The sequence below is a fragment of the Schistocerca nitens genome, chromosome 1 (assembly GCF_023898315.1).
Source record: "Schistocerca nitens isolate TAMUIC-IGC-003100 chromosome 1, iqSchNite1.1, whole genome shotgun sequence".
Lineage (NCBI taxonomy): Eukaryota > Metazoa > Arthropoda > Insecta > Orthoptera > Acrididae > Schistocerca > Schistocerca nitens.
This window is the reverse complement of record NC_064614.1, coordinates 486,770,062-486,794,210: the sequence shown is the minus strand read 5'-3', so window position 1 is coordinate 486,794,210 and position 24,149 is coordinate 486,770,062. Positions and strand designations below refer to the sequence as shown.

General features: G+C 39.8%; 2 protein-coding genes across 11 annotated transcripts in view; one reads left to right on the top strand and one right to left on the bottom strand.

Annotated features, from left to right (window-relative positions):
- Positions 1 to 15,577, top strand: part of LOC126252443 (ubiquinone biosynthesis protein COQ4 homolog, mitochondrial) — a 128,390-nt gene extending 112,813 nt beyond the window's left edge. The window contains exons 5-6 of one of the 3 annotated variants that reach the window (XM_049953340.1): positions 7,188 to 7,281; positions 15,186 to 15,577. In XM_049953340.1, coding sequence (XP_049809297.1) covers positions 7,188 to 7,281; positions 15,186 to 15,348 — 257 coding nt within the window. In that variant the 3' untranslated portion in view covers positions 15,349 to 15,577. The remainder of the gene's footprint in view (positions 1 to 7,187; positions 7,282 to 15,185) is intronic. The other 2 variants (XM_049953348.1, XM_049953355.1) reach the window with 2 other exon arrangements.
- Positions 15,578 to 15,670: 93 nt separating this feature from the next.
- Positions 15,671 to 24,149, bottom strand: part of LOC126252467 (E3 ubiquitin-protein ligase CCNB1IP1-like) — a 185,749-nt gene continuing 177,270 nt past the window's right edge. For 7 of the 8 annotated variants that reach the window (XM_049953371.1, XM_049953378.1, XM_049953405.1 and 4 more), the window contains one exon: positions 15,671 to 16,114. In XM_049953371.1, coding sequence (XP_049809328.1) covers positions 16,032 to 16,114 — 83 coding nt within the window. In that variant the 3' untranslated portion in view covers positions 15,671 to 16,031. The remainder of the gene's footprint in view (positions 16,115 to 24,149) is intronic. The other variant, XR_007545845.1, reaches the window with a different exon arrangement.

Genomic DNA, 24,149 nt, shown 5'->3' with positions numbered 1-24,149 from the left:
GGCTACAAAACTCTATTTTTCAACATAATCTCTGTTTGATGTGACTGCCTTATGCCACCTTACTGGGAGGGCCTGTATACCTGCAGGGTACCACTCTACTGGTCAATGTTGGAGCCAATGTCTTGTAGCATCAGTACCCTTCCCATTATCCACGTACTGCTTCCTATGGAGTGCATCCTTCATTGGGCCACACAGATGGAAGTCTGAAGGTGTGAGATCTGGGCTGTAGGGTGGATGAGGAAGAAAGGTCCAGAGAAGTTTTCTGACCACCTCTCACATGCGCAGATCTGTGTGAGGCCTTGCATTGTCACAGAGAAGGAGCAGTTTGTTTGCATTTTTGTGGTGATGAACACATTGAAATAATTTCTTCAATATCCAGAGTGTACCTCAATGTACTTCAAAGTTGACAATTGTTTGATGAAACGGAATAGACACCATGAGTTTACTGGCTGAGGGTGTGGCTTTTAACTTTTTTTTCGGAGGAGAGGTGATATGGAGCTACTCCATGGATTGCTGTCTTGTTTCCAGTTCTATATAATGAACCCATGTTTCATCACATGTAATGATTTTCAACAGAAAATTGTGAAGATAAGCTGAGTAATGTGCAGGCAACTCCGCACACGTACCAGCGGGTAAACATCTTTTAGTATCCCAATTGGTGGACGAGTGTGTCAGCACTACCGACAGAGACATCTAGACATGCAGCAAGGTGTTTGATTGTAATCCATCAACCACCTCGAATGAGAGTGATTGCACATTCCAACATTTCAGGAGTCACAGCTCTGTGCAACTATCTGGCATGTGGGAGATCAGATTAATTTGGTGACCTTATTGTGATGATGACAGATGCCTCACACAATGACTCACTGTGTTTTTGTTCACTGTCAGGTCTCTGTAGATATTCTGTAAGTGTCTATGAATATCTATGATGCTCTGGTTTTCTGCAAAAAGAAACTCAATCACAGCTCTCTCCTTGGAATGCACCTCCATTACAGGTGCCATTTTGAAGGCTAAGTATAGCACTGCCACCTATTGGAACTTCATGAAGCTATAGGAGAATATTCCTTGATGTCCTACAACAAATTCTGCATTTTTTTTCCTGCCAAAATTGGCAGAGAATAAAAAGTGTTGCATTACTTATTGAATGCTTATCATATCTATCAACGTCCTTTCCTTGAAACTAATCATTCGGTATTTTTCTAATGTGTTCACTAATGGCAGTTATCTTCAGTGCAACCATGTTTTATTCATTAATTACACTACTGGCCATTAAAATTGCTACACCACGAAGATGACGTGCTACAGACGCGAAATTTAACCGACAGGAAGAAGATGCTGTGATATGCAAATGATTAGCTTTTCAGAGCATTCACACAAGGTTGGCGCTGGTGACGACACCTACAACATGCTGACATGAGGAAAGTTTCCAACCGATTTCTCATACACAAACAGCAGTTGATGGGCATTGCCTGGTGAAATGTTGTTGTGATGCCTCGTGTAAGGAGGAGAAATGCGTACCATCACGTTTCTGACTTTGATAAAGGTCAGATTGTAGCCTATCATGATTGCGGTTTATTGTATCGCAACTTTGCTGCTCGTGTTGGTCGAGATCCAATGACTGTTTGCAGAATATGTAATCGGTGGGTTCAGGAGGGTAATACGGAACGCCATGCTGGATCCCAACGGCCTTGTATCACTAGCAGTCGAGATGACAGGCATCTTATCTGCATGGCTGTAACGGATCGTGCAGCCACGTCTCGATCCCTGAGTCAACAGATGGGGATGTTTGCAAGACAACAACCATCTGCACGAACAGTTCGAAGATGTTTGCAGCAGCATGGACTATCAGCTCGGAGACCATGGCTGCAGTTACCCTCGACGCTGCATCACAGACAGGAGCACCTGCAATGGTGTACTCAACGATGAACCTGGGTGCACGAATGGCAAAACGTCATTTTTTCGGATGAATCTAGGTTCTGTTTACAGCATCATGATGGTCGCATCCGTGTTTGGCGACATCGCAATGAACGCACATTGGAAGGGTGTATTCGTCATCGCCATACTGGCGTATCACCCGGCGTGATGGTATGGGGTGCCATTGGTTGCACGTCTCGATCACCTCTTGTTCGCATTGACGGCACTTTGAACAGTGGACGTTACATTTCAGATGTGTTACGACCTGTGGCTCTACCCTTCATTCGATCCGTGCGAAACCCTACATTTCAGCAGGATAATGCACGACCGCATGTTGCAGGTCCTGTACGGGCCTTTCTGGATACAGAAAATGATTGACTGCTGCCCTGGCCAGCACATTCTCCAGATCTCTCACCAATTGAAAATGTCTGGTCAATGGTGGCCGAGCAACTGGCTCGTCACAATATGCCAGTCACTACTCTTGATGAACTGTGGTATGGTGTTGAAGCTGCATGGGCAGCTGTACCTGTACACGCCATCCTAGCTCTGTTTGACTCAATTCCCAGGCATATCAAGGCCGTTATTACGGCCAGAGGTGGTTGTTGTTGTTGTGATCTTCAGTCCTGAGACTGGTTTGATGCAGCTCTCCATGCTACTCCATCCTGTGCAAGCTTCTTCATCTCCCAGTACCTACTGCAGCCTACATCCTTCTGAATCTGCTTAGTGTATTCATCTCTTGGTCTCCCTCTACAATTTTTACCTTCCACGCTGCCCTCCAGTACCAAATTGGTGATCCCTTGATGCCTCAGAACATGTCCTACCAACCGATCCCTTCTTCTAGTCAAGTTGTGCCACAAACTCCTCTTCTCCGCAATTCTATTCAATACCTCCTCATTAGTTACGTGCTCTACCCATCTAATCTTCAGCATTCTTTTTTAGCACTACATTTCGAAAGCTTCTATTCCCTTATTGTCTAAACTATATATTGTCCATGTTTCACTTCCATACATGGCTACACTCCATACAAATACTTTCAGAAACTACTTCCTGACACTTAAATCAATACTCGATGTTAACAAATTTCTCTTCTTCAGAAACGCTTTCCTTGCCATTGCCAGTCTACATTTTATATCCTCTCTACTTCGACCATCATCAGTTATTTTGCTCCCCAAATAGCAAAACTCATTTACTAATTTAAGTGTCTCATTTCCTTATCTAATTCCCTCAGCATCACCCGATTTAATTCGACTACATTCCATTATCCTCGTTTTGCTGTTGTTGATGTTAGTATTTTGGAGCTGTGACTTATTAAACTGATAGTTCGGTAATTTTCATATCTGTCAACACCTGCTTTCTTTGGTATTGGAATTACTATATTCTTCTTGAAGTCAGGCAATTTCGCCTGTCTCATACATCTTGCTCACCAGATGGTAGAGTTTTGTTAGGCCTGGCTCTGCCAAGGCTGTCAGTAGTTCTAATGGAATGTTGTCTACTCCCGGGGCCTTGTTTCGACTTAGGTCTTTCAGTGCTCTGTCAAACTCTTCAAGCAGTATGATATCTCCCATTTCATCTTCATCTACCTCCTATTCCATTTCCATAATATTGTCCTCAAGAACATCGCCCCTGTGTAGACCCTCTATATACTCCTTCCACCTTTCTGCTTTCCCTTCTTTGCTTAGAACTGGGTTTCTATCTGAGCTCTTGATATTCATACAAGTGGTTCTCTTTTCTCCAAAGGTCTCTTTAATTTTCCTGTAGGCAGTATCTATCTTATCCCTAGTGAGACAAGCCTCTACATCCTTACATTTGTCCTCTAGCCATCCCTGCTTAGCCATTTTGCACTTCCTGTCGATCTCATTTTTGAGACGTTTGTATTCCTTTTTGCCTGCTTCATTTACTGCATTTTTATATTTTCTCCTTTCATCAATTAAATTCAATATTTCTTCTGTTACCCAAGGATTTCTATTAGCCCTCGTCTTTTTACCTACTTGATCCACTGCTGCCTTCACTACTTCATCCCTCAGAGCTACCCATTCTTCTTCTACTGTATTTCTTTCCCCCATTCCCGTCAATTGTTCTCTTATGCTCTCCCTGAAACTCTGCACAACCTCTGGTTCTTTCAGTTTATCCAGGTCCCATCTCCTTTAATTCCCAGCTTTTTGCAGTTTCTTCAGTTTTAATCTACAGTTCATAACCAATAGATTGTGGTCAGAGTCCACATCTGTCCCTGGAAATGTCTTACATTTTAAAATCTGGTTCCTAAATCTCTGTCTTACCATTATATAATCTATCTGAAACCTTTTAGTGGTTGTTGTGGGTACTGATTTCTCAGGATCTATGCACCCAAATTGCGTGAAAATGTAATCACATGTCAGTTCTAGTATAATATATTTGTCCAATGAATACCCATTTATCATCTGCATTTCTTATTGGTGTAGTAATTTTAATAGCAAGCAGTGTACATCCATTATGGACTATATTGTGAAAACTGAAACTGTTAATTAAAGTTCCAATGTTTTATTTATGGCAGTGTCATGTTAGTGTGCTACATCCCATTCTTTATATTGTTCTCCATTTGTAATATGCATTTATTGTTTATTGCATATGCCTGAAAAACATTTATTCTATTTTTATGGTATGGAAAATTCTGGCAGAATGTAAATAATTTAGGAGTAAAGGCAAGAACTCAGCAGAATGTAGAGGTGTTAAGGTGTAAACAATTCAAAAAAGGATTCGTTTGAAAGCTAGTGAAGTTTTCAGTCTTGCTCATGTGCCTGTCGGTAACTCAACTCCTCTATAATGCAGTGAGTTGTTGCACTTACTCCTAAATTATTTCTGTTCTATTTTTCATTCATTCAGTGTGGCCTGTAGATCCCATCAAGAAGAACTGTAGGGGTATGTTACCAAAAGAGACACAACCCTCAGAAACTTTATCTCTACACTGTATTAAGTATAAACTATTACTGTATTGTTTAATGCTGTTTGTTATTATAACTAAATTTAACTTAGTAATTGGAACGAAAGTCACTACTTAGAAAAAAGCTGCTGCTTCCTCAGTAATGAAAAAGAATTCTGGATTACTTGATAATATGAAACCGAAACCTGCAAAAATAAAATTTCGGTTTATTTTGCATGACAAGAAAGAGCTCTTACTAGTGAATAAAATGGATCTTCTGTTAGAATTTGTTTATGATGACCTTTTAATTTGGTAATAGGGTGCCCTATGTTACAAGTACAAAGCTGTAATAAATGTAATTTATGGAACAAATGCAAATCACAATCACAGTCACAATTGTGAGATTTCTAGGTAGCACATTTGCAAACTTCAGCCCAGCATACCATAGTTTTTTGTATAATGCTATTCAGGTGTTTGTACAGTGTTTTGTTTTTAGTCTGGTCTATTGTTGGTGTAGGTAACACTTTAAATTTGGTTTTATTGTTTGTGGAAGCAATATTACTTTTAAAATATATAAACTTAACAGTAGCGAGCACTCCGAATTCAGGAAACAAGTTACATATATGACTGGGTTTTGCACCACAATTATGTCAGCTTTTTTTGCAGTGTTAGTAATGTGTTTACATTTGCTTCTATTGTTGCACTTGATATTTCTACTGCATAGCTTAAATTTGATAACAACAATGCCTGATATGCAATTTTTAGCACTTATATATCCTCACAGTGTTTGATAATCATGTTTATGAGAGATATGATTTTAGACAGGTTACATAGTGAGGAATCTACATGTAATTGTGATTCGCAAGAATGTTATCCAATTTTTTCTTTTTCAAAATCATTGCATATGCATAATATGTTTCCTGGTGTTAAATTCCATTATCACAGACTTTGTAACACATTTAGATGGCTTTCATTGAAATACCATTTCATTGGCAACACTGTTGTATAATGACTGTCATAAGCTTTGTGTTTATGCACAATGGGTGTATTACATTGCCTTTCTTTCAGGAATTCTAGCTGAACAGAATATATGTGAGGGCCTCTGTGTTGGAAGGTAGGATAGTGGTACTGGCAGTATGGAAGTTATGAAGACGGGTCCTGAGTCGTGTATAGGAAGTTCTGTCAGTAAGGGCATTGCCCGCAAAAACTAAGGTTCTAGATCTGAGTTTTGATCATCACATAGTTTTAATCTGACAAAAAGTTTAAATGAAAGTGCATGTCCAGTGCAGTGTAAAAGATTCATTCTAGTGCAGTTGTCACTAAGCAGAAGCATTGCAACATTATTTATTGAAATAGGTGAAACAAGGAGTTACATATTGGCAGATATCTTTAGTGATATTGGTTGAAATGGATATATATGACAGTTGCATTGGGACTGAGTAAGATGAGTTTGTCGGTAAGACACTGGACTCACATTTGGGAGTTCAAAACCCCCTCCCTGTTTAGGTTTTCCATGATTTCCCTAAATCACACAAGAAATTGACAAGAATATGATTTCCCTGTCCAATCTGAGCTTGTTTTCCCTCTATAATGACCTTATTATTGACTTGATGTTAAACACTTATCTTCCTTTTCCTTCCTGTTGTTAAGTGATAAATACTTGTTTTTTAAGAAAGTGGGTCAGAGTTCTCATACATGGTCAGTGGAGGAAGTTGATCGAAACACTCCAGCAGCACTCAAGATAATTTACTTCTGGTCAAATGAATTTAAGCATGTTCAAACAAGTACTGCAGATTAGATACTTTCTGCAAGTGTAATATAAGTAGCTCCTGGATAAATAGTCAGTAAAACTCATGGTGTCCGCATAGAACACCACTGCATTGTGATTTGTTCGATTGTTGAAAGAGGAGTGTCGTGTGAATGGGAAAATATGAATATATTCTCAAGAGGAGGATGAGTGTCCAGTGAGTACTGAATTGTTGACTTCAGGACTGAAATGCTCTAGAAAGCACAATTAAAAATCTTGTCTTGAAAACCTGAGGCAAAACTTGAAGGGAAAGTGGATTCATTGTTTAAACAGCACAGGCAAAGCTGAAGTAAGAACAAGTATGGGCCATTGCTTCCTTGTTTATATAGTGAGTACTGTTCCCAGAATGAGGATTTTCACTCTGCAACAGAATGTGCACTGGTATGAAACTACCTGGCAGATTAAAACTGGGTGCCAGACTGGGACTAAGGTCCCAAGTTCGAGTGAGTACTGTTCACTGAACAATACATCCTCAACATATCTGGTTACCTTTACTTCCTTCCCTATCAATAATCCTGTTTCTGTGTTCATCTCCACTATAACATGAACCTTTCTTTATACATATTTCAGGTGAAGTGACAGTAAAGTGGATAGAAGCAATACAAAACAAATTACCTATGTGTGTGGGGGGAGCTGTTTTCGGAGCAATACGCCTTGCCCCAAAGTAAGTATAAATTAATTTTTAATGGTGGATTTTGTACGGTATTAAATTGACAATGTTATTCTCAAGATAACTATAAAAAAAACTTCAAAATTCAAAAAGTCATCGGATGATAAATACCATGTTCCCCGCCACTAAATTCCCAGTGCATTTGCACGACTCAGTTATACAATCTCTGATATATGCTATTTGGGAAAGTTTCTTCGTAAAGGAGATTGTGTGATGATAGCTGTAAGTACAGGCAGTGATTCTGACTATTGTTGGGGTCTTCAGTTGGGTGGCTGGTTTGATGCTGCTTCCACACTCATCTTTCCTATGTAAGCTTCTTCTTGTCTGTGTAACACTTGAACCTGCTTATAGTAGTCAGTTGTTTCCCTCATCCCCATAGTTCCCTTCATTACCAAACTGATTATTCCTCAGTATGTGTCATGTCTGCCAGTCCCTTTGTTTAGTGAAGTCGTACTACAAATTTATTTTCTCCGCAGTTTGATTCAGTACCACCTCAATAGTAATGTGATCTACCTGTTTAAACTTCAGCATCCTTCTGTAGCATTACATTTCAAAAACATATTTTGGACTGCTTATTAACCATTTTTCACTTCCTGGCAAATATCTTCAGAAAAGACATCCTAACTCTGAAATTTATATTTGATGTTAACAAATTTCCGCCAGGTCCCCCCATTTACTGTTATTGCTAGGCTTTGTTTTATATCCTCTCTTCTTTGGTCATTATCAATTATTTTGAAGCCCAAATAACAAAACTCATCTACTACATTTAGTGTCTCATTTCCTAGTAAAATTCCCTCAGCATATCTGATTTAATTTGAGTACATTCCATTACCCTTGTTTTACTTTGGAGATACTCATCTTCTGTTCTGTTTTCAAGACTATCCATTCCATTCATCTACACCTACATTTATACTCCGCAAGCCACCCAGTGGTGTGTGGCGGAGGGCATTTTACGTTCCACTGTCATTACCTCCCTTTCCTGTTCCAGTCGCGTATGGTTCGCGGGAAGAACGACAGCCGGAAAGCCTCCGTGCGCGCTCGAATCTCACTAATTTTACATTCGTGATCTCCTCTGGAGGTGTAAGTAGGGGGAAGCAATATATTCAGTACCTCATCCAGAAAGGCACCCTTTCGAAACCTGGACAGCAAGCTACACCGCAATGCAGAGTGCCTCTCTTGCAGAGTCTGCCACTTGAGTTTGCTAAACATCTCCGTAACACTATCACGCTTACCAAATAACCCTGTGACGAAATGCACCGCTCTTCTTTGGATCTTCTCTATCTCCTCTGTCAACCCGACCTGGTACGGATACCACACTGATAAGAAATACTCAAGTATAGGTTGAACGAGTGTTTTGTAAGCCACCCCCTTTGTTGATGGACTACATTTTCTAAGGACTCTCCCAATGAATCTCAACCTGGCACCTGCCTTACCAACAGTTAATTTTATATGATCATTCCACTTCAAATCGTTTTTACACATACTCCCAGATATTTTACGGAAGTAACTGCTACCAGTGTTTGTTCCGCTATCATATAATCATACAATAAAGGATCCTTCTTTCTATGTATTTGCAATACATTACATTTGTCTATGTTAAGGGTCAGTTGCCACTCCCTGCACAAAGTGCCTATCCGCTGCAGATCTTCCTGCATTTCGCTACAATTTTCTAATGCTGCAACTTCTCTGTATACTACAGCATCATCCGCGAAAAGCCGCATGGAACTTCCGACACTATCTACTAGGTCATTTATATATATTGTGAAAAGCAATGGTTCCATAACACTCCCCTGTGGCACGCCAGAGGTTACTTTAACGTCTGTAGACGTCTCTCCATTGATAACAACATGCTGTGTTCTGTTTGCTAAAAGCTCTTCAATCCAGCCACACAGCTGGTCTGATATTCCGTAAGCTCTTACTTTGTTTATCAGGCGACAGTGCGTAACTGTATCGAATGCCTTCCGGAAGTCAAGGAAAATAGCATCTACCTGAGAGCCTGTATCTAATATTTTCTGGGTCTCATGAACAAATAAAGCGAGTTGGGTCTCACACGATCGCTGTTTCCAGAATCCATGTTGATTCCTACAGAGTAGATTCTGGGTTTCCAGAAATGACATGATACGCGAGCAAAAAACATGTTCTAAAATTCTACAACGGATCGATGTCAGAGATATAGGCCTATAGTTTTGCGCAACTGCTCGACAACCCTTCTTGAAAACTGGGACTAACTGTGCTCTTTTCCAATCATTTGGAACCTTCCGTTCCTCTAGAGAAAGGGGGGGGGGGGGGGCAAGTTCTTTCGCGTACTCTGTGTAGAATCGAATTGGTATCCCATCAGGTCCAGTGGACTTTCCTCTGTTGAGTGATTTCAGTTGCTTTTCTATTCCTTGGACACTTATTTCGATGTCAGACATTTTTTCGTTTGTGCGAGGATTTAGAGAAGGAACTGCAGTGCGGTCTTCCTCTGTGAAACAGCATTGTAAAAAGGTGTTTAGTATTCCAGATTTGCGCGTGTCATCCTCTGTTTCAATGCCATCATCATCCCAGAGTGTCTGGATATGCTGTTTCGATCGACTTAACGTAAGACCAGAACTTCCTAGGATTTTCTGTCAAGTCGGTACATAGAATTTTACTTTTGAATTCACTGAACACTTCACGCATAGCCCTTCTTGTGCTAACTTTGATATCGTTTAGGTTCTGTTTGTCTGCGAGGTTTTGGCTGCGTTTTAACTTGCAGTGAAGCTCTCTTTGCTTTTGCAGTAGTTTCCTAACTTTGTTGTTGAACCACAATGGGTTTTTCCTGTCCCTCACAGATTTACTCGGCACGTACCTGTCTAAAACGCATTTTACGATTGCCTTGAACTTTTTCCATAAACACTCAACATTGTCAGTGTCAGAACAGAAATTTTCATTTTGATCTGTTAGGTAGTCTTAAATCTGCCTCCTATTACTCTTGCTAAACAGATAAACCTCCCTCCCTTTTTTTATATTCCTATTTACTTCCACATTCAGGGATGCTGCAACGGCCTTATGATCACTGATTCCCTGTTCTGCACTTACAGAGTCGAAAAGTTTGGGTCTGTTTGTTATCAGTAGGCCAAAGACGTTATCTCCACAAGTCGGTTCTATGTTTAGTTGCTCGAGGTAATTTTCGGATAGTGCACTCAGTATAATGTCACTCGATGATCTGTCCCTACCACCCATCCTAAACATCTGAGTGTCCCAGTCTATATCTGGTAAATTGAAATCTCCACCTAAGACTATAATATGCTGAGGAAATTTATGTGAAATGTATTCCAGATTTTCTCTCAGTTGTTCTGCCACTAATGCTGCTGAGTCGGGAGGTCGGTAAAAGGAGCCAATTATTAACCGAGCTCGGTTGTTGAGTGTAACCTCCACCCATAATAATTCACAGGAACAATCCACTTCTATTTCACTACAGGATAAACTACTACTAACTGCGACAAACACACCACCACCGGTTGCATGCAATCTATCCTTTCTAAACACCTTTGTAAAAATTTCGGCAGAATTTATCTCTGGCTTCAGCCAGCTTTCCATACCTATACGATTTCAGCTTCGGTGCTTTCTATCAGTGCTTGAAGTTCGGGTACTTTACCAACGCAGCTTCAACAGTTTACAATTACAATACCGATTGCTGCTTGGTCCCCGCATGTCCTGACTTTGCCCCGCACCCTTTGAGGCTGTTGCCCTTTTTGTACGTGCCCCAGGCCATCTAACCTAAAAAGAAACGCCCAGTCCATGCCACACAACCCCTGCTACCCGCGTAGCCCCCTGCTGGGTGTAGTGGACTCCTGACCTATGCAGCAGAACCAGAAACTCCACCACCCTATTGCGCAAGTCAAGGAATCTGCAGCCCACACGATCGCAGAACCGTCTCGGCCTCTGATTCAGACCCTCCACTCAGCTCTGTACCAAAGGTCCGCAGTCAGTCCTGTTGACGATGCTGCATACGGTGAGCTCTCCTTCATCAGGCTAGTGAAACTGGCAGTCTTCACCAAATCAGATAGCGCCGGAAGCCAGAGAGGATTTCCTCCGATCCATAGTGACACACATCATTGGTGCCGACATGAGCGACCACCAGCAGATGGGTGCACTCTGTACCCTTCATGGCATCCGGAAAGATCCACATCTGGAATGCCCCCCCCCCCCCCCCCCCCCAGTATGCACACACAGTGCACATTGGTTTTCTTCCCATCCCTTGCAGCCATATCCCTAAGGGGCCCCATTACGCGCCTGACATTGGAGCTCCCAACTACCAGTAAGCCCACCCTCTGCAACCGCCCGGAACTTGCAGAGTGAGGGGCAACCTCTGGAACAGGACAAGCAGCCATGTCCGGCCGAAGATCAGTATCAGCTGGAGACAGATCCTGAAACCGGTTCATCAGACAAACTGGAGAGGCCTTCCGTTCAGCCCTCCAGAATGTCTTTCACCCCCTGCCACACCTCGAGACGACCTCCCACTCTACCACGGGTGAGGGGTCAGCCTCAATGTGGGCAGTATCCTGGGCAGCCACAGCCGTAGTCTGATCAGGGGATGCGTGAGACGAGCTGGCTGTCCCCGACAAACTCCCGTCCGGACCCCCACAGTGATGCCCATTGGCAACAGCCTCAAGCTGTGTGACCGAAGCCAATACTGCCTGAAGCTGGGAGCGAAGGGATGCCAACTCAGCCTGCATCCGAACACAGCAGTCGCAGTTCCAACTGATCGTCAAGTCCTTTGCTATATCTGATGGAATTACAATATCATTACTAAATCTCAAGGTTTTCATTTCTTCTCCCCAAACTTTAATTCCCTTTCCAAACTTCTACTCAGGTTTCTACACTGCTTGGTCAGTGCACAGTTTGAATAACATGGGGTGAGGGGGGGGGGGGGATAGGCTACAGTCCTCCTAATTCTCTACTAAACTCCCCCTGAGGTACTTTAACTCATAATTGCAGTTGGTTTCTATACAATTTAAAGATAATTTTAGGTCTTTCTATTTTCCCTGTTACATTCACTATTTCAAATAGTGTATCTGAGCCAACATTGTCAAAAGTTTTCTGTAAATCAACAAATGCTACAAACATAGGTTTGCCTTTTTTCAATTTACCTCATAAGGCAAGTCATAGGGTCAGCACTGTCTCTTGTATTCCTGCATTTCTCTGTAACCCAAAACTGATCTTCATCAAGGGCAACTTCTTCTAACAGTTCCAGTCTTCTGTACATACTCTGAGTTACTATTTTGCATCAGTGACTTATTAAACTAATGGTTCAGCAGTATTCATACCTGTCAGCACCTGTGTTATTTGAAGATAGAATTATTACATTCTTGATGACTAACTGACAACCTCAGCTGCCGACAGGTGTTGTTGTTATACCTCGATGTGGAAAGCTGAAAATGTGTGCCCCGACCGGGACTCGAACCCGGGATCTCCTGCTTACATGGCAGACGCTCTATCCATCTGAGCCACCGAGGACACAGATGAATAGTGCGACTGCAGGGACTTATCCCTTGCACGCTTCCCATGAGACTCACATTCCCAACTGTCCACAATTCTACATATGTATTGTACCTTATAGACATTTGCCAACCCACTCGTTACTCGCGCACGCTTTGGCGATTCCCGTAAGAGTTTGGGCAACCTGTGCGCATTCGCACAGACGTAGGTCAATGGCTGGGTAGCCTTTAACTATATATATGAAGACAGTAACTTGTTCTCGAATGAACAGTTACTGTTGATGACCATGCAGCTTTTCCCTGGAATAAATGATGACTAACTGACAACCTCAGCTGCCGACAGGTGTTGTTGTTATACCTCGATGTGGACAGCTGAAAATGTGTGCCCCGACCGGGACTCGAACCCGGGATCTCCTGCTTACATGGCAGACGCTCTATCGATCTGAGAGCGAGTAATGAGTGGGTTGGCAAATGTCTATAAGGTACAATACATATGTAGAATTGTGGACAGTTGGGAATGTGAGTCTCATGGGAAGCGTGCAAGGGATAAGTCCCTGCAGTCGCGCTATTCATCTGTGTCCTCGGTGGCTCAGATGGATAGAGCGTCTGCCATGTAAGCACGAGATCCCGGGTTCGAGTCCCGGTCGGGGCACACATTTTCAGCTGTCCACATCGAGGTATAACAACAACACCTGTCGGCAGCTGAGGGTGTCAGTTAGTCATCATTTATTCCAGGGAAAAGCTGCACGGTCATCAACAGTAACTGTTCTTTCGAGAACAAGTTACTGTCTTCATATATATTACATTCTTCATGAAGTCTGAGGATATTTCACCTGGCTCATGTGTATCTTGCATATTAGATGGAATAATTTTGTCATGGTATGTTTTCGAAGGATTAAATAATTCTGAGGTAACATTGACTACTCCAGATGCCTTGTTTCAACTTACGTCTTTCACTGCTTTTTATATCATCATATCCCCCATCTCATCTTCTTTCTCTTCCCTTTTCATACTAATGTCTTCAAGTTTTCAGTATAATCTCAATTACTGTGGCTGCCCAGGTATTGCCTGTGGCTGAGTGCGAGGTTGTTCAAAGGTGTGGCCGACAGTGAAAGAATTTCGAAGGGACCAAAGGAAGAGCCTCCCCAGTTTGTCTGACGAACAATTTCAGATGCTATCTGTGGCTGACAAAGTACCTGAGCCAGATGAAGTTGCTCGCTCTGTTCCAAAGGAATCTTCTCAGCCTGCAAGGTCTGGGCATTCACAGAGGCTGAGATTACAGGAAGTTGGGAGCTCCAATGTAAGATGTATAATGGAGCCCCTTAAGGCTAAGGCTGTGAAGTAGGGGAAGAAATCCAATGATCACTCTGTGTGCATATCGGAAGGAGTTATTCTAGATGTTGAACGGGTGCTTCCAGATGCCATGAAGAACACAGGGTGCAGCCAACTGTAGATGGTGGCTCATATCGGTACTAACTACGTGTGTTGCTTTGAATTGGAAGATATTCTCTCTGGTTTTGCACAGCTAGCTGAAGTAGTAAAGACTGCCAATCATCTGTAGCATCGTCGACAGAACTGACTGTTTTAGGTTTTCAAATCTCGTCCGATGCAGTCCCCGACAATCAGTCTTTCTTTCTCATCCCGTACATTAAGTCTCCCATGACCCGCGGTTCTGGGCGACTTTCCCAATATCTACCCCTTTTCCTAGACCTCTGCAGTCCTTTTCCTTCACCCTTCAATCCTTTTGCCTGAAGAAAAGCTTGCCAATCACAACAGTCTTTTATGTGTGTGTTCTGCCGCCGCTTGGTTACTACATTTTTTATCTATTCAGTTAAATAATTTTATCAATAATTGACTGTTTTGTTGTTACACTTATAAATTAAGCTATAGTGGACTGGGGCCCTTAAAATTGTGATATTATTTTCAGTATTCTGAAATTATGGTAGTGAAACTTAATTATTCAGGATCGCAACCTACTGCTCCAGAAACATTATATGCTGATAAATGATGCAATGTATTTCATTTATGTGCCAATTCACAGCTCATGCAAAGTACATTTATCTTGAGAAATGATTAATGTGGGAACTATGTAGCCTACTGAGATTTCACCATAACTTCCTTACATTTTAAACAGTTGGCTGACATTGAAGAATTTCTAGAAGTTTGTTACTTCATGTCTGCTTCGTAAAGTAATGTGCTTGGGGGAAAATTATGACACACCTCAATTTTTAATCTCTTAATACATTGCTGCACACTACCAACATCAATGTTTTACCTTGTGCACCATCATTTGCAATGGTTTTCTCTCCACCTAGAAGAGAAAAGCTGTTCCAATAAATTTTCTCATAGAATTATAAATTTATGTGTGTCTGATTTGCATGCACAATTGTTATATAAGCTCATCAAACAACATAAAGAGTTATTTTTTATTTTCAGGCAAAGGAAGAAGTACGTGCAATATTACTTACCTTGGGCAATTAAAACAGGTTTGACAAGTGAATTTTTGCTGAACATATATTTTGAGAAACGTTGGGAACAGCAAGTCTCTGATCTTCTTAATGAGGTACATATAACACCATTAAAAATACCAAAGACGTGAAGACTAATAGAAACATAAAAGTTCTGGTGATAATTAAAGAATATCAGTTAATTACTGTAAAGTTGCTCTATGGTATTCAAGAAGAAACATGTCAAGAGTGTAGACAAGGTTGTGTGTAGTGCTCAATGCAGAAAGTATTTATTGTGATGAAATCCAATGAGCTACACAGTTGTAGAAATATTTATACAAAGTTTATCCACTTTCAACAGGTCTTTCAACTTATTCGTATGAAATAAATAATAAAAAATCATAGTGGCAGTGCACATTTTTGTATCCACAAGAAAATATATTACTTTTACAGCACAAAATTGATTTTATTTCATTCTTCCACATTTTCTCTGTGCTATGTTAATATATCACTTTTAATGGTTTTAAATGTAAATTAGAGAAAACAGCCTAACGGCAACAGTTGCCACAAAATATGCATTGTCCTTAAAAAGAGGAAAAAATTACTAGTAAGCTACAGTGAAGTGGTGTGATGTGAGTGATTTGTTCAAATTTGTTGTTGATAAAGAGTCATTTGTGCAAATTCTACTTAACAAAACTGTATACATGCCAAAAATTAAGGTATGAAATACAACACAAACTGGTCTTCAAATGGAAATAAGTCCAAATTTATATAAAATAATACTTGTCTTCATTGCATCCTCATATCCAGTGTCAAAAGAGTCCACATTTTAATTCTATTTTCTTTGTCGTTTCACAAGAGGATTTCTCCACTGTCTTGTTGCATCAGGTGATGGTGTTACTGGCTTGAATGTGAATTCTGTTATAAAGAATGGTACTGTTTAAAATCACAATTAACTCATCAGAATACAGTATCTTTCTACGTTTAATTATTAATTATTGAAACAATCAAATCCAAAGCCAGCTGACAGACATACATACAGAAAATAAAAAAAATTAATCTCTTGCTTTATTTTATTTTTTATCTTTTAAATCGGTTCCTAAATGCTACTTTCTTTAAAGTTCCAGCAGCTACAAAATTGATATATGTTTTCTCAATTTTATGTACTGTCACTACTCTAGTTGTTCTGTTAACAAATACAAATTAAAAATTGATCTTAATTCCTCAAATTCTGTTTCAATTTGAAGTAAAATAATTCAATAATATAGCAAACATTCTGCACAGTACATACAAGTGCAACAGGAGAAGGGACAGTACCTGGTAACTTTAAATATCTTTTGTGTTAGTGCTGGATCCTCTACATATGTGCCTCTAATATTCATTTAACGTATACTGGGGAGAACAATATATTTTCAAGAGAGCGCTCAGCTACGATCTACTCTCTTCTGCTAGAAGGAAGTCGGTACCAAGACTAAGTTATCTGTGCACCGTTCAATCTTTCAACCAACTTTGCTGTATGGGAGTGAAAGCTGGGTGGATTCAGGTTACCTTATCAACAAGGTTGAGGTTACGGATATGAAAGTAGCTAGGATGATTGCAGGTACTAGTAGATGGGAACAATGGCAGGAGGGTGTCCACAACGAGGAAATCAAAGAAAAACTGGGAATGAACTCTATAGATGTAGCAGTCAGGGCGAACAGGCTTAGATGGTGGGGTCATGTTACACACATGGGAGAAGCAAGGTTACCCAAGAGAATATGGGTTCAACAGTAGAGGGTAGGAGGAGTCGGGGCAGACCAAGAAGGTACTTGGATTCGATTAAGAATGATTTTGAAGTAATAGGTTTAACATCAGAAGAGGCACCAATGTTAGCACTGAATAGGGGATCATGGAGGAATTTTATAAAGGGGCTATGCTCCAGACTGAACGCTGAAAGGCATAATCAGTCTTAATTGATGATGATGATGATGATGATGATTGTATCAACTGTTTTGAAGATTGGAGCATGTTTAAACTGTTTCATTTTATGTGACATAATATTACGTCAACTAATGCAGTAGCAAAAACTGTTGCACCGAGCGAGGTGGCGCAGTGGTTAGCACACTGGACTCGCATTCGGGAGGACGACGGTTCAATCCCGTCTCCGGCCATCCTGATTTAGGTTTTCCGTGATTTCCCTAAATCGTTTCAGGCAAATGCCGGGATGGTTCCTGTGAAAGGGCACGGCCGATTTCCTTCCCAATCCTTCCCTAACCCGAGCTTGCGCTCCGTCTCTAATGACCTCGTTGTCGACGGGACGTTAAACACTAACCCCCCCCCCCCAGCAAAAACTGTTGAGACAGCCAAATTGAAGAGCACTTGCGTTAGATATGTAACGTCCCCAAATTTCTCTGGTTTATTCAAGGATAAGTAGCAAACACCATTAAAATGAAAGAGGTGGTTTATTTTTTTTATTAAAAATGGTGAAATGAAGGAACAAAACCAAAACCTAAGTGTATAATATTTCAAAAAAAACTTTTCCAAGTATGTGACAGCATCATAACTGTTATAAAGACATCTTGTCACCCACTGTTGGACTGGCATTCACTAGTATGTATCAGCTGCTGGGCTAGTGCCATATTCATATCTTATATAGCATTATTTTATTATTCTTGTACAAGGGAAACTCCCCATCGCACCCCTTCAGATTTAGTGGTAAGATGGCCCAGTGAATAGCCTGTCAAGAACCGAACACAGGTCAAGCATGAAAATAGGAAGAAGGTCTACAGAACCGGGGGGAAAAAAAAAAAAAAAAAAAAAAAAAAAAAAAAAAAAAGAAAGAGGCAAAATAGAAACAGTGAACGGTCCAAGAACAAGAACTGCAATAAAGAGAAGCCTGAAACAGCAAAGGCATAATGGATAAGTGGTCCTGGTGTTGGACTGGCAAGCAGGCAAGCCGTGTTCAAAACTCCCTTGTGCAGTTAATATTATTATTATTATTATTTATTATTATTATTATTCTTTCCTTTCTCAGACGTTCTGTTTGGTTAAAAATGGAAAGTGACGCGGACCTTGATCAAGCGTGACTTCCTTTTAATTGTATGGTATATGTTACATTGCATCTAGGAACTTTCAGGTAATTGAACATGTATCAACACTTACAGATTTCTGTAGCTGTATATATAAGTTTTGTTGTATTGCGTTGATGTACTGGTGGATATTGTGTGGTATGACTCCTGTAGTTGATGGTATAATTGGTATAATGTCAACTTTATCCTGATGCCACATGTCCTTGACTTCCTCAGCCAGTTGGATGTATTTTTCAATTTTTTCTCCTGTTTTCTTCTGTATATTTGTTGTATTGGGTATGGATATTTCAATTAGTTGTTTTAATTTCTTCTTTTTATTGGTGAGTATGATGTCAGGTTTGTTATGTGGTGTTGTTTTATCTGTTGTAATGGTTCTGTTCCAGTACAATTTGTATTCATCATTCTCCAGTACATTTTGTGGTGCATACTTGTATGTAGGAACATGTTGTTTTATTAGTTTATGTTGTATGGCAAGTTGTTGATGTATTATTTTTGCTACATTGTCATGCCTTCTGGGGTATTCTGTATTTGCTAGTATTGTACATCCGCTTGTGATGTGATCTACTGTTTCTATTGGTTGTTTGCAAAGTCTGCATTTATCTGTTGTGGTATTGGGATCTTTAATAATATGATTGCTGTAATATCTGGAGTTTATTGTTTGATCCTGTATTACAATCATGAATCCTTCCGTCTCACTGTATATATTGCCTTTTTTTAGCCATGAGTTGGATGCATCTTGATGGATGTGTGGCTGTGTTAGATGATACGGGTGCTTGCTATGTAGTGTTTTCTTTTTCCAATTTACTTTCTTCGTGTCTGTTGATGTTATGTGATCTAAAGGGTTGTAGAAGTGGTTATGAAATTTCAGTGGTGTAGCCGATGTATTTATACGAGTGATTGCCTTGTGTATTTTGCTAGTTTCTGCTCGTTCTATAAAGTATTTTCTTAAATTGTCTAACTGTCCATAATGTAGATTTTTTATGTCGATAATCCCCTTCCTCCTTCCTTTCTGCTTAATGTGCATCTTTCTGTTGCTGAATGTATGTGATGTATTCTATATTTGTGGCATTGTGATCGTGTAAGTGTATTGAGTGCTTCTAGGTCTGTGTTACTCCATTTCACTACTCCAAATGAGTAGGTCAATATTGGTATAGCGCAAGTATTTATAGCTTTTGTCTTGTTTCTTGCTGTCAATTCTGTTTTCAGTATTTTTGTTAGTCTTTGTCTATATTTTTCTGTTAGTTCTTCTTTAATATTTGTATTATCTATTCCTACTTTTTGTCTGTATCCTAGATATTTATAGGCATCTGTTTTTTCCATCGCTTCTATGCAGTCGCTGTGGTTATCCAATATGTAATCTTCTTGTTTAGTGTGTTTTCCCTTGACTATGCTATTTTTCTTACATTTGTCTGTTCCAAAAGCCATATTTATATCATTGCTGAATACTTCTGTTATCTTTAGTAATTGGTTGAGTTGTTGATTTGTTGCTGCCAGTAGTTTTAGATCATCCATGTATAGCAAATGTGCGATTTTGTGTTGGTATGTTCCAGTAATATTGTATCCATAATTTGTATTATTTAGCGTGTTGGATAGTGGGTTCAGAGCAAGGCAGAACCAGAAAGGACTTAATGAGTCTCCTTGGTATATTCCACGCTTAATCTGTATTGGCTGTGATGTGATATTATTTGAATTTGTTTGGATATTAAGTGTGGTTTTCCAATTTTTCATTACTATGTTTAGGAACTGTATCAATTTAGGATCTACTTTGTATATTTCCAATATTTGTAGTAACCATGAGTGGGGTACACTATCAAAAGCTTTTTGGTAATCAATGTATGCATAGTGTAGTGACCTTTGTTTAGTTTTAGCTTGATATGTCACCTCTGCATCTATTATCAGTTGCTCTTTACATCCTCGTGCTCCTTTGCAACAACCTTTTTGTTCTTCATTTATAATTTTGTTCTGTGTTGTATGTGTCATTAATTTCTGTGTAATGACTGAAGTTAATATTTTGTATATTGTTGGTAGGCATGTTATGGGGCGATATTTAGCTGGGTTTGCTGTGTCTGCTTGATCTTTAGGTTTCAGATAAGTTATTCCTTGTGTAAGTGTATCAGGGAATGTGTATGGGTCTGCAATGTAACTGTTAAATAATTTATATCTAAAAACACGGATGATGTGACTTACCGAACGAAAGTGCTGGCAGGTTGATAGACACACAAACAAACACAAACATACACACGAAATTCAAGGCAACTCTTTGCCTTTACAAATGTCTGCTTGTGTCTGTGTATGTGCGGATGGATATGTGTGTGTGTGCGAGTGTATACCTGTCCCTTTTTCCCCCTAAGGTAAGTCTTTCCGCCCCCGGGATTGGAATGACTCCTTACCCTCTCCCTTAAAACCCACATCCTTTTGTCTTTCCATTTCCTTCTCTCTTTCCAGATGAGGCAACAGTTTGTTGCAAAAGCTTGATTTTCGTGTGTATGTTTGTGTTTGTGTGTCTACCGACCTGCCAGCACTTTCGTTCGGTAAGTCACATCATCTGTGTTTTTAGATATATTTTTCCCACGTGGAATGTTTCCCTCTATTATATTCATGTTAAATAATTTAGTTAGATGTGAATGTGTTGAGGTGAACTTCTTTAGCCAGAAATTTGCTATTTTATCTTTTCCAGGGGCTTTCCAATTGTGAGTAGAATTAATTGCTTGGGTGACTTCATGTTGCAAAATTATCACTTCAGGAATTTGTGGTATCATCTTGTATGTGTCTGTTTCTGCTTGTATCCATCGTGCATGCCTGTTATGCTGTACCGGGTTTGACCATATGTTGCTCCAGAAGTGTTCCATGTCTGTTATGTTTGGTGGATTGTCTATTTTAATGTGTGTGTTATCTATTGTCTGGTAAAATTTCTTTTGGTTTGTGTTTGTTTCCATCTACTTTCACTTTTTTTTGTATCTTCTAAGTCGTTTGGCCAATGCTTGTAATTTCTGCTTCTTTTCATCTAATTGCTCTATCGCTTCTTGTTGTGAAATTTTACCTAACCTTTTTCGTTTTTTGTCTGTTATTTCATTTCTTATAAATTGTGTTAGCTGTCCGATGTGTTTTCTCAGTTTTTCTATTCTGATCTGTAGCCTGTGTTGCCATGCTGGTTTTGTGGGTTTCTTCTGTGTGTTGGTTGGTTCTGATCTCTGCCTAGTGTGTATATTTAGTGTAGAGAGTGCTCCTATATAAACCAGTAGTTGTAACTCTTCCATAGTTGTATTTTCATTTATTTTGTTGTGTATGATTGTGTTGATAGTTTTTATTGTTGTTTCGACTTGTGGGTTATTTGGTGGTCTATGCAAGAATGGTCTAATGTCTGTATTTGTGTCTTTGTATTCTATATATGTCAGCTGGAATTTTTCTTCTATATCTAACATGTGTGTCACTTCGTGTTCTATTTGTGCTAGTTCTGGTGCCTGTCTTAAGATTTCGTTTTCCTCTGATTGTTTAATTGATGCGTGTTGTTCTTTGTTTGTTTGCTCTGGGATGTTTGAGTCCATTACTGTATTTTCTTCTTCTTCTTCTTCTTCTTCTGATTGCACATTATTTTGTTCCAGTATTTGTTGTACTTGTTGTTTGATGTTTTCTAATTCTGATTGGGGTATCCTGTTATTTTTTATTATTACACGGATCTGATCAGCTAGTTGTTGTTCTGTTAAAAATTTTAATCTGGGTATCTGGTAATAAATGTTGTGTATACTTGTGATCTTCATCCAGTTGTGTTGGTTCCTAAGTTTGTTGCTTGGTAATAACAGAACATGAAGTGTCGGTTAACTTCATCTGACCATCTCATCCTCTGTCTTTGTTTTCCTTCTAGAGTGGTCGCAGGAAGCATATCCTGCAAAACACCTCTATTTGGATTTAAATAATTTTCTGTGTGGCTAGCAGTGTTGTTACCATTGTGGACGGGCATAGGGTTCAAGCATCGTCCCCGACTATGACAGCGCTTGTCCGAGGCTTCATTAGTTCTGTCCTGAACCAACTAATCACACTAAAAGGGGGTTAGCCCTATTAGTGGTTTGTTCTTTTCGTCGCCTTTTACGACTGGCAGAACATACCAGAGGCCTATTCTTTTCCCGGGCCTTCACGGGTTTTATTATTATTATTACTATTACATTATTATTTTTCACTACATTATGAACTGTCCATCCAGTCATTGAAATGTTTTTGGCAGTTGTCACACTGCACATTGATTATAGAATATGAGTCATGTGGTAAGAATACATTACAGTTGCCTGTAAATGTGATGAATAGTGACAACAGGCTAGATACCATATAGACATCTCACAGGAATGAAAACAACAAATAAATAGTTGTCAATTATGGTACAACAAAGGAATTCAAGAATCAAGACTTCCAAAGTGGAATGCAAGTTCAAAAATGATAAAAACGTATGTTTTGACAGGGCATAGAGAAACTGTGTGATTGTGAAACTGTTGCATTTATTTGCTGCAGCTTCTGTGAAAAACTATTATGTTTTTATAATTTCCTTGAGAGTGACCACATTCACACCTATATCGAGCAAGGAGGCACATCTCACTCACTTACCAGTCATTCAAATTAGGTGCAACGATAATAAGAGGTTCCTATCATGTGACACATGTACTGTCACTAATGCTGTATATGACACGCCAGACGTGTTTTCCGGTGGAGGAGTCATTTGATTTGTCACATTGTCATCAAACATTTGCAGTTCCTGTTCGAAAACCACTTCCTTTTGGCTGCTAATATAGTAATTGTGCACAATCAACTGGCATCATAGGTTCGTAGTTTACACTTCACTGTTGCAAATGGACATTACACCACAACACAGCCACAAATTTTTAATAAAGGGAGGGGTAGAAACATGAAGAAGAAGGCACAAGGAAGGTTTAAACATGGCTCAACCACTTTGCAGTCAAATAATGTAACCACGACTTCATTTCTCTGCCTGGCAACTCTATATTGCACTTCTTGTTCTTGGACCATTCACTGTTTCTATTTTACTTTTTTTTCACAGTCCAGTACACCTTCCTGTTTTCATGCTTAATCTGTGTTCTGTTTCTGAAGAGCTGTCCACTGGACCTTCTTACCACTAAATCTGAAGAGGTTCTGATGGGGAGTTTCCCTTGTTAGAATCAGTATGTGAAGAACATCACAGAATTTGACTTCTGCTTAGATTACAGGTGTGGTGAAGTGGGATTTGGCCTCTATTTACAGTAGTTTTTATTTTGTGTTACCTGATATTGACAATGAATTAATGCTCTCACTGTTTACTGCAGCAAATGGGACAGTCACAGGAGTGCTGTTAGCCATTACGGCAGAAACATCAGGCAGCCAATACAATGAGAGCCCACTTTACTGTCTGAATCATCAAACAGAGACAGATTCAAGAAACGATAGAGATTCTGAGGCAACTTGCTAACATGGATGAGGATACAAGTTCACTTTGTCTTTGATACCAGCAGTAGCTGCCTTATGGGATGATAATGCATGTGAAGGTGCCCTAACAGGCATGAGAATAAACATGGAGGCCTAAGGTGGATACCATGCAGTGTTGTATTGGCCATCACTGGGTACTATGGAAGCAGTCCTGTATCACTAATGGCTTGTCTGCTTCATTCATCAATTCTAGCCAACAGGAATTTGAATAACAACTACCATTAATAAAAGACATCAATCCCCACAACTTCACACACACGCCTTCCGATCAAAAATTAAGTTCAGTGGCATTCTTGACAAACTACCACTAAGAGTTGGATGAAGTAACACTAAATACAGGATCTGAATGGGGCAATATCATGGTAATAAATATACTACCTGATGAAGGCCACTTCCAAAGTGACAGTATTCTGATGCAG